This window comes from Cygnus atratus, chromosome 33 (assembly GCF_013377495.2).
Source record: "Cygnus atratus isolate AKBS03 ecotype Queensland, Australia chromosome 33, CAtr_DNAZoo_HiC_assembly, whole genome shotgun sequence".
NCBI lineage: Eukaryota > Metazoa > Chordata > Aves > Anseriformes > Anatidae > Cygnus > Cygnus atratus.
This window is the reverse complement of record NC_066394.1, coordinates 229179-238744: the sequence shown is the minus strand read 5'-3', so window position 1 is coordinate 238744 and position 9566 is coordinate 229179. Positions and strand designations below refer to the sequence as shown.

Genomic DNA, 9566 nt, shown 5'->3' with positions numbered 1-9566 from the left:
CACCGGGCTGCGCCGGCAGCGCCGCGCTCCGGCCGGAGGAAACCGCCTGTATTTTATTTTTTTGCACCCTCCCTGGCCCAGGCGGCCCTGAATAAAGTGCCAGGCCTCCAAGAAATGGTTGGGAAGGGAATGGGAAAGGTGGGGGGGGGGGAGGAGATCTGGTGACCCCCCTCCCCCAGCAAGGGGCGGGGAGAAGAGCAAGGGGGAGGCGAGCAAGCGCCAGAACAGGAAAACATCGCAGGGTAAAGCGGGTTCGGCTCCAGGTCCAAAGGCCAGCTGGGGATGGAGATGTTCAGGAGGTGAAGCCCCAAGAAATCCACGCTCCCCGAAACCTTGGCACAGCTCTGGGGAAAGCCGAGGCCCTTTTGGAAGATGATTTCAACCCCGACGGGAACTCGAGAGGCCAAGAGGCGGCGCTCCTCGACGCCCAGACCCCCCCCCCCGGGAGCTCGAGCTCCGCACCCGAAGAGGCCGCGTCTCAAAACCGGACCGTGGGCTTCAAAAACAAAAACAAAAAAAAAAGGGGGAAGAGAGGACGCGGGAAAGCTTAACGCGGCCACCCGGAAAGGCTTCAAGTGGCGAAGGACGAAGGGAAAGCGGCGGCCCGGCCCCCCCCAGCGAGGCGACTTGTTCCCGAGTCCGAACGAAACCAGCTTTGGAGCAGCTCGGCCGGCTGGGAAGGCGGCGAGGCCGTGCAAAAGAGCTGGCCCGAGGACGAGGAGGGCAGACGGGGGAAAAGAAAGAGGCCTTGTGAGCAAGCAGGTGCAAGACAACAAGTGCAGCGTCGGAGCCCGACGAGGGCCCCCAAGGACGGGGCCGGGGGAAAGGAGAGGAGCGTGGCCGTGTGTGCAAGGCCGGATCCCAGGGGGAGGCCGGATCCGGCGCGGGGCGAGGCGGCCGGCGGGAGGGCGAGGGGAGGCCGTCAGGCGCAGATTTTGATGCGGGTGCCCTTGGCCAGGATGCGGAAGAAAGGGAAGATGCGCTCGTGGAAGGAGGCGTTGAAGGTGTGGATGTGGGTCATGCTCTCGGCGTTGTAGAAGCAGAGCTGGCCCCGCTCGTAGTCCAGGTAGACGCCGAAGCGCCGGGGCCGCTCGCTGGGCGACAGGGCCGTCTGCTCCGTGGCCGTCAGCGCTTGGTATTTCTTCCCGTTGGTGCCCACGCACCAGATCTCCCGTTTCTGGTGGGGCCCCACGGCCTTCTCTTTGCGGCGGGCCGTTTCGCGGGCCGCCCCCACCGCCCAGCCTCGCCGGCCCCCGACTTCGACCTCCCAGTAGTGGCGGCCGGCGGTGAAACCCTGGGAGCCCAGGACGCAGTAATCGGAATCGAAACGCTTGGGGTTGTCCGGCAGGTCCTTGCAGCGCTCGCCCAGCTTGACGCTGCGGCGGTCCAGGGAAAGGCTCAGGCGAGGGTGGGCGGTGTCGGGGTCCAGGGTGATGTCGGCTAGAAGGGAAAGGAGAAGGATGGTGCTGGGAAGGTCGCCGGTCGCGTTTCTCCCACCCCCCAAATCCTCACCCGCGTGTTTAATGCGCCATCAAGGGCTAAATGCTAATTTGGAGCGCCCCCCCCCCCCACCCCCCGTGGGTCCTATCCCAATTCTAAAAGGGGATTCCAGCCCCCAGAATTTTTTGGGGGGCTTTCTGGGCAAGGAGCTGGCCACGTTAGGGGAGGATCCGGATTCGAGGGGCCAGAATCCGGATCCGAGGGGCCAGAATCCGGATCCGAGGGGCCAGAATCCGGATTCGAGGGGCCGGAGCTCGGGACGGGGAAAGGCGTGGAGAGAAAGGAGAGAACAGGGCTGCTGCTGGAAAAAAAAAAAACTACGAGGGGTACAAATCATGGGAAGACAGAGCTGGGGAACGAGAAATCCCAGCCCAGGAGGAATAATCAGTGGCCGTCCCCCAGGATTTCGCTGAGGAGCTTGTCCCTCCAGGTTTGCTCACCTTGAGGGACTTTACTGAAGACTTTCTCCATCTTCCTCATCACCACGTCCTGCAGGAAGTAGTTGCGGTATTTCTTCCCCACGTCCACCGGCACCATCTCGGGCTCCTGGAATTTGATGTTCTCGCATCTGCCGGGAGGGGAAAAGCGGCGATTTAGCGAGGTGGTGGTGGGGGGGGGGGGATGTAAAACCACAGCAGTTTGGGGCGCATCCGCGTTATTTAGACGATCTGAAAGCACGATGGGAGAATCCAGCCCGCTCCCCCGTGATGCTCCAGCCACACGGAGCCGCTTCCAGCCACGCTGAGCAGCTCGGTGCCTGAAAAACCAGGCAGGCATCGGCAGGACCGGTTGCGCTGGTACAGCCGGCGCTCCCCACCCTCTCCCGGCCGCAGGAACGGGAGCAGCCGCGCATCCAGCTCGGCCACGGCCCTGTTAAGCGACGGAGGGACCCTCCTGCTGCTGCCCGTTGGCTTTAAAAGCTGGGGGGGGGAGCGGGGGGGGAATTATTTTTCCGGAGTTAAAAGCGGCTCCCTGCTCCCCCGGGGCACGAGGTCTGCGTGGGCACACCCGGCTCCGCTCCCAAAAAGCGGCTGCTGCGATGGGCCGAGATCTCTTCCCCACCTTCCTCCTCTCCTGCGTGTCCTCGGTTGCTCCCCAAAACCCCGTTTACACCCCGTTTACCCCATCTGCGGGGGCTCCTGCCATCCCATTAGTTATCACGCCGGCCCCAGCCCGGAAAAGCGCCCGCCGCACGGAGTTTAAAACAAGAACTCTTTTTTTTTTTCCCGACACAAAAGCTGTTCCGAGTGAAAAGACGCAAAAACAACAAAAAAGAAGCCACTGACCTGATAAAAGTGCCTTTGATGTCCTGCGGAAAGGAGGCAGCGGGGCGAGAAGGGGGGAGAAAAAAAAAAAAAAATAGATAGATTAGGGAGGGCTGACGCTGATCCCGCTGTCGTTCGCACGAAAGCCCCTTAACGGCCACCACTCAGCACCACGCTGAGCTGTACGGAGCCAGGATGAGTCCCGTCCCAGTCAGGCAACGGGAATAAAACACTAAAAGATCCCATCCACTGGGATTTCTCCCAATAAAACAGGCAAGAAAATGTGGACCCAGACCTTTTGGGGCGTCCCCTTCTCTCCCCGTTTTCCCCCTCCGTGGTTCGGGATGGGGAAGGATGTGACCCACCAGGTGAAGAAACTGCCCACGAAGCAGAGCCTTTCGGAAGGCTGATCCAGCCCCTCTTGGCAGCTCCGCTCGTTCCCATCCCTAACGTTATCTCCCGGCCATAAAAGCGGGGCCAGAGTTCCTCCGGCTGCCAGCGGGGAGCCGAGCGAGGCCGCGAGCAGGGTTCACGGGTCAAAGACCACGAAAGTTTACAGCTCTTTGGGAACGTTTTTAAAAAAAAAACAAAACAAAACAAAAAAAAAACCCCACGAGAGGGCTTCCCTTCCCCCTCCAGGGATCTCTGACCGTCGCCTTCCCTCTCCCAGCCCGGGGACGGGAAAAAAAAAAAAATAAATAATCAAAAAAAAGGACCTTGAGCAGTTGCAGCCCGTCCTGTTTGCTCTTGTCCTCCGCCTCGGCGATGAGGCGGCTGAGGGCAGCGCTCTGCTCCTCCAGCTGGCTGACGTTGCTGCTCTGGCGGAGCAGCAAGCTCTCGTAGCGCTCCTCCAGCTGGTGCAGGAGCAGGACCTGCTCTCCGATGAGGAACTGGTGCAGCAGCTCGAAGTCCGACTCGAATTCCTTGATCTCCAGCTTCATCTTGTCCTGCGGGGCCGGGGGGAGAGGGAGGAAAGGCTTTACAGGAGCGAAGGAACCGCTGTGGGAGGGACCAGCTCATTTTTGGGGTCCTGTGCCACGCTCCCCGCCCCCCCCCCCCCCCCGGTTTTATCGCCCTCTGCAAGCTCCCAAATCAACCAAAACCAGAACTGAACAAGACCCGCCCGGGTTCCCTCTCGGGGAAACGGGTTTCGAGCGCGGACCCGAAGCCTTCTCAGCTCAAATGACAGACCCAAAGGACACCGATTTGTTCCCTCCCTCCCAAGCCGCCAATTCCCACTAAACGCCGAGGCACGCAACCCCCTCGTTAAGTCCTAATTCGGTCGGGAAGCGAAGCCCTGAAGTTTTCCAGCCCTTGCAGCCCAGTAATTGCAGGGGAGGGAGCACGATGCCTCCGCGAGGGCTCAGAGCGGCAGGAGAGGACAAACTCCGCTCACCCACCTCGCCAGACATCAGGGCCACGACACGCTGCCGTTTCAGCGCCCTCCTTACCTCCTTGAAGGCTAATTATTTCGGGGCGGGATGGGAAAGAGAGGTGGGAACACGAAACAGCTCGGAAAGGAAGCGTTCAAGTGATGACCGGGAAGCCTCTTACCCTCAGCTCCGCGATCTTCTCCTCCTCGTTTGATTTCTGCTTCAGGACCGCGTCCAGCTTCTTCTTCAGCGGCTCCAGGTGGCTCTGGAGTTTGTTCTGAGAGCGACAAAAAAAAAAAATAATAAAAAAAAACATCTCAGGAAACCCTGGCTGAGGCAATCCCCTCCTTCCTCTTCTCTTTCGGTCCCTAACTCTGTGGCAGAGCTGAAAAGGGAACCTCCTGCCCTGCCTTCAGACCGCTTCCCTTTTTCTTTCTGTCAGCGCTCGTGCTGGGAACCCGTTTTTAATTAGAAAGCCAAAAATCCCACCCCGGTTCGGCCGGGGAACATCCACAAACACCGGAGCTGCAGCCACCAAGCGCAGGCTGCATGGCTTGAGCTGGTGAACATGCCTGAGGCATCACATGTGGGTTTCCGGCTGAGAAAAGAGCCCGAATTCCCCTTTCGGGTTGCTCCTTTGATAGCAGCGTGGTCCTAGATCAGGTTGAGCCACCAACAAAGCCACCACCTGCTTCATCCGTTGGGAATCGGCTTTGATTTTCCCAAAACCCAACCAATTCTGCTCAGCCCTTTGCAGAAAGCGGGTCTCAACATAAAAAAATCGAGGCTCCCCAGGCAAGGAACGAGCTGCCTGAACACCTCCGGGCGTTACAGGCCCGAAGCACGGGCGCAACGCTCGCTCCCAAAAAAAGGAGGAGAAACCCACAAGGGACGGAGCAGGCCACAAACCGAGCGGCTCGGGGATCCCTGTCCCTTCCGTGCTCCGAGCGAAACACCCCGGAACACCTCCAGCTCGCCCGCTGCTTGCTTCTGGACCCTTCCATCTGCCCCTGCGCTCCCGGCAGTGGCGCCAGGTCTGCGGCTTCCCGGCCTCCCACGCCCCGAGCCTCCTTCCCACTCGCTGCTCCTCGTCGTCATCCCCTCCGCTCGCCGAACCAGCCCGGCGAGACGCGCCCCGCGCGCGCCGCCTCCAACAAATCCCCACGTCCGCGAGCCGCTTGGCTTCGACACCCCCCAACCCCCCCCCCCCCAAAAAAAAACACAAACAAACAAAAAACCACCCCGTTATCCCATCTCGGCCCCGTCCCAAATCCCCCCGGCACCTTATAATCCTGCACGACCTCCTCGAGGGGGACGACGCTGTGATGCTTGTGGCTCCGCGACTCCCTGCACACCACGCAGATGGCCTGCTCGTCCACCTCGCAGAAGAGTTTCAGGGGTTCCTGGTGCTTCTCGCACAGGTTCGGAGGCCCCTGGCCCCCCACGGCCACCAGGACCCCCGGCCCTCCGGCCGCAGCCCCCGAAGCCGAAGGGCCGGCGGCGGGCGGCGCGAGGCGCTGGGGGTGCGGGTGCAGCTGGCGGATGATTTGCACCATGTTGGCCAGCTGGAGGTTGGGCCGAAAATTCCTCTGGAAAAAGGTTTTGCGGCACTGGGGGCAGGTAAAGGTCTGCAGGCGCCGGGGCCGGGCGGCCAGAACCGGGGGCGGAGGGGTCTGCACCTCTTCTTCCTCCTCCTCCACCTCCTCCTCTTCCTCGACGTCCTCCTCCATCACGTCCTCGTCATAGTCCTCGTCCCCAAAATAAAGCTCTCCCCCGACCCCACCGTCCCAAATGTCCTCCTCCACGGGCTCTTCCCACAGCTCGGCGTCGTCTTCCTCCTCGCTCCACATGTCCTCCTCCTCCTCATCCTCCTCGGCGCCGCCGCCGCCGTCCTCCTCCTCCTCCTCCTCCTCTTCCTCCTGCTCCACCTCCAGCTCGTCGTCGTCCAGCTCGTCCTCCTCATCCTCCAGCTCTTCCTCCAGCACGTCGCCCAGCCCCACGACCCCTCCGCCGCCCGCTGCCGCCGCCGCCGCCGCCCCGGGGGCCGCCTCGTACTCCGCCTCGCCGCCCCACAGCTGCGAGATGCACACGCGGCAGAAGTTGTGCCCGCACCCGATGGACACGGGCTCCACGAAGTAGTCCAAGCAGATGGCGCAGATCGCTTCCTCCTGCAGCGTCTCCACCGGGTTCAGGCGCCCCCCGGTGCCCCCGTCGCCCACCACCGCCATGGGGGAGGCCGTGAGACTTCCCCCCCCCCCCCCCCCCACCCCGGTCCTCCCGGGGCTCTCTGAGGTCCTTCTGCCCCCCCCCCCCCCGGGAGGGCACCACCGGAGCTCGCCCCCTCCTCCTTTTCTCCCCCTTTCCTCCCACCGAGCCCCCAGACCCCAAACCGGAGCCGCTCCCCCTTAACCCGGCCCGGTTCCCGACCCTAAACCCGCTCCGTAAGCCCCAAACCGGGGGGCCAGGCCCGGTCCCCTACCCCAACCCCGTCTCCTACAGGCCCCGAACCGGGAGCCCCGGCCCGGTTCCCGGCCCCAAACCTTCCCCGGAGGCCCCGAACCGGGAGCCCCGGCCCGGTTCCCGGCCCCAAACCTTCCCCGGAGGCCCCGAACCGGGAGCCCCGGCCCGGTTCCCGGCCCCAAACCTTCCCCGGAGGCCCCGAACCGGGAGCCCCGGCCCGGTTCCCGGCCCCAAACCTTCCCCGGAGGCCCCGAACCGGGAGCCCCGGCCCGGTTCCCGGCCCCAAACCTTCCCCGGAGGCCCCGAACCGGGAGCCCCGGCCCGGTTCCCGGCCCCAAACCTTCCCCGGAGGCCCCGAACCGGGAGCCCCGGCCCGGTTCCCGGCCCCAAACCTTCCCCGGAGGCCCCGAACCGGGAGCCCCGGCCCGGTTCCCGGCCCCAAACCTTCCCCGGAGGCCCCGAACCGGGAGCCCCGGCCCGGTTCCCGGCCCCAAACCTTCCCCGGAGGCCCCGAACCGGGAGCCCCGGCCCGGTTCCCGGCCCCAAACCTTCCCCGGAGGCCCCGAACCGGGAGCCCCGGCCCGGTTCCCGGTCCCAAACCTTCCCCGGAGGCCCCGAACCGGGAGCCCCGGCCCGGTTCCCGGCCCCAAACCTTCCCCGGAGGCCCCGAACCGGGAGCCCCGGCCCGGTTCCCGGCCCCAAACCTTCCCCGGAGGCCCCGAACCGGGAGCCCCGACCCCAAACCGGGAGCCCCGACCCCAAACCGGGAGCCCCGTCAAGGCCTTGCCGCCGCCGCCGCCGAACCCCCGCCTCTAGGCCTCACCGCCGCCGCCGCCGCCCCCCCCCCTCCGCCGAGCCCCGTTGCCGGGGAGGCGCTCTAGCCCCCTCCCGCCGCCGCTCTCTATGGTGCGGGGGCTCCGCCAACCGACGGGAAGCACGGCGGCGCTTCCGCTTTCCGGCCCCCCGCCGCCAGCCCCGCCCACTCCGCGCCCAGCTGACCGGAAGCGGCGCGCCCGTTGCTGGGCAACGGGGAGGGTGGGCGGAAGCCGGGGGGCGGCGCTCTAGCCGCACCCTTTTCTCCTTGGAGGGCGCGGGGGGGCGGGGCCAGAGGGGGGAGTGGGCGGGGCTCGGTGGCGTAGCAAGGGTTGCGATTGGGCAGCGCAGCGCCGCCCGGCTAGCTCAGTCGGTAGAGCATGAGACTCTTAATCTCAGGGTCGTGGGTTCGAGCCCCACGTTGGGCGCCTCGCCGAATTAAGTTTTTCCCTCCTCATTTTATGCCCCTTCGAAATCTCCGACCCCGCCGCACCCGCACAGGGGAGCCCCGGGGACACCCCCGCTCCCTCCTCTTTTACCCACAGCCACTCATCCGTTAGTATTGTGAGGATATAAACTGACGGGGCGGACCTTCCCCAAGCGAGTTTCTGTAGTGTAGTGGTTATCACGTTCGCCTCACACGCGAAAAGTCCCCGGTTCGAAACCGGGCAGAAACACGTCTCCCAATTTTCCTTTTCCTCACGTTTTTCCGCCTTCAAACGCTTCGTCCTTCAGCAACCTCATTGGCCACGGGTGCAGCTCGAACCGCAGCTGGGCGGTGTGCTCCCGTTTCCCCGCCTGCTTATTTTGTCCGGGACAGCTCAAAAAACGGCCCTGCCCCATTACCGGGGGACTCCGGGGGTCACCGGGACCACCTGGGGACCCAGCACGGTTCCGGGCCCACGAAGGAGAACGTAACCACGAGCCCAAAGCACCAGCAGCCCGGCTAGCTCAGTCGGTAGAGCATGAGACTCTTAATCTCAGGGTCGTGGGTTCGAGCCCCACGTTGGGCGCTTCCCTTTTTCCCTTTTTTCCCACTTCCCACGAATTCACCTAAATTCAACCAAAAAAGCACCACAGAAGCCCCAGCTCAGCGAGTTTTTACTACAAACATCTTCACCTTTCCGTAAACCTCCTCAGTGCCTTTTACATCCTGGATTGCGGTTAAGTTTTTTTGGAAGGGAAAGATCCCACCCTTCTCCCCTATTTTTTCCCCCTTTTTATGAGCTTTCCAAACACTTTGCAAGCCCCAGTGCCCATTTACTAGGGAAATGGGGCCCCACGAAGGCCCATCTCCTATTTCCTTTTCTAAGCAAAAAGGAGAAGAGGGGAAAAAAAAAAAAAAAAGAGGAAAAAAGAGAATCCCCCTCGCTGCCCTTTTTTCCCTACGCTATTTCAGGGTTTTTTATTTATTTATTTTTATTTTTTTGCTCTGCCTTTCTCGCTGCGATTTGGAAACATCTATATCTCTGTTTATAAGCATATATTTTTAAATCTTTCTCATTTAGAGGCAGCAGAGCTCATACATGTGGAAGGCAGCGTGCAAAGCCGGTGCCTGAGGAAAGAGCTGCGGCAGCTACGTAAATGATAGAAAGCAGCCAAGAGAGACCTCAAAGACCTTGAACCGAGGCCAGAATGTTACCACATTTGCAAGAGTTGGAAAAAAAAAAGTGTTTTTTTTTTTTTTTTTCCCCTTTAGCCTTCTTCAAAAAGGGGGATTTTGCAGCTCACTCATCCATAGGTACAGATCAGGACCACGTATGACAACCACAGGTAGCACATCGGTGGTAGCGGGGTCAAAATTAGGGCCACAGCAGAGGAAAAAAAATAATTAAAAAAAAAAAAAAAAAAGGAGATTTCCATCTCGGCTAAAGCAGAGGTTTTTGAATCATCTCGAGTTACTGGTAATGAGTCAGGGGGGCTGACGTGGCGGTGGGGAAGCTGCTGGGGAAGGACGCCAGGCTGGCCCATCCTAACAAGGGGGAAAAAAGGATGAATTAAAACCAGCATCCAGCTGGAAGGCTTTCCTGAGATCTGGTATTAATCCACGCTTTGCAGTTGGGACTGTTGGGTTTGTAGGTTGGCATAACAGGGAGGATGATGAAGGTTGGGATTGATGAAGGTCTCAGCAGTGCATCAATGGGTAGCAGCTCAT

At 61.7% G+C, this 9566-nt stretch overlaps 2 protein-coding genes and 3 non-coding genes across 5 annotated transcripts in view; 3 read left to right on the top strand and 2 right to left on the bottom strand.

The window, feature by feature from the left end:
• Positions 1 to 9566, bottom strand: part of LOC118260317 (zinc finger protein OZF-like) — a 177032-nt gene that overhangs the window by 44212 nt on the left and 123254 nt on the right. The gene's annotated exons all lie outside the window — the stretch shown is intronic.
• On the bottom strand, positions 760 to 6366 carry TRIM41 (tripartite motif containing 41). Its single transcript, XM_050716058.1, has 6 exons — positions 5422 to 6366; positions 4320 to 4415; positions 3482 to 3712; positions 2787 to 2809; positions 1941 to 2068; positions 760 to 1440 (listed from the first exon to the last, which is right to left on the bottom strand). The coding sequence occupies exons 1-6, from the start codon at positions 6364 to 6366 to the stop codon at positions 923 to 925; spliced, it is 1941 nt and encodes a 646-aa protein (XP_050572015.1). The 3' UTR covers positions 760 to 922.
• TRNAK-CUU (transfer RNA lysine (anticodon CUU)) lies at positions 7767 to 7839 on the top strand. The gene has a single exon. It is a non-coding gene; the product is annotated as a tRNA-Lys (tRNA).
• TRNAV-CAC (transfer RNA valine (anticodon CAC)) lies at positions 8016 to 8088 on the top strand. The gene has a single exon. It is a non-coding gene; the product is annotated as a tRNA-Val (tRNA).
• On the top strand, positions 8352 to 8424 carry TRNAK-CUU (transfer RNA lysine (anticodon CUU)). Its single transcript has one exon. It is a non-coding gene; the product is annotated as a tRNA-Lys (tRNA).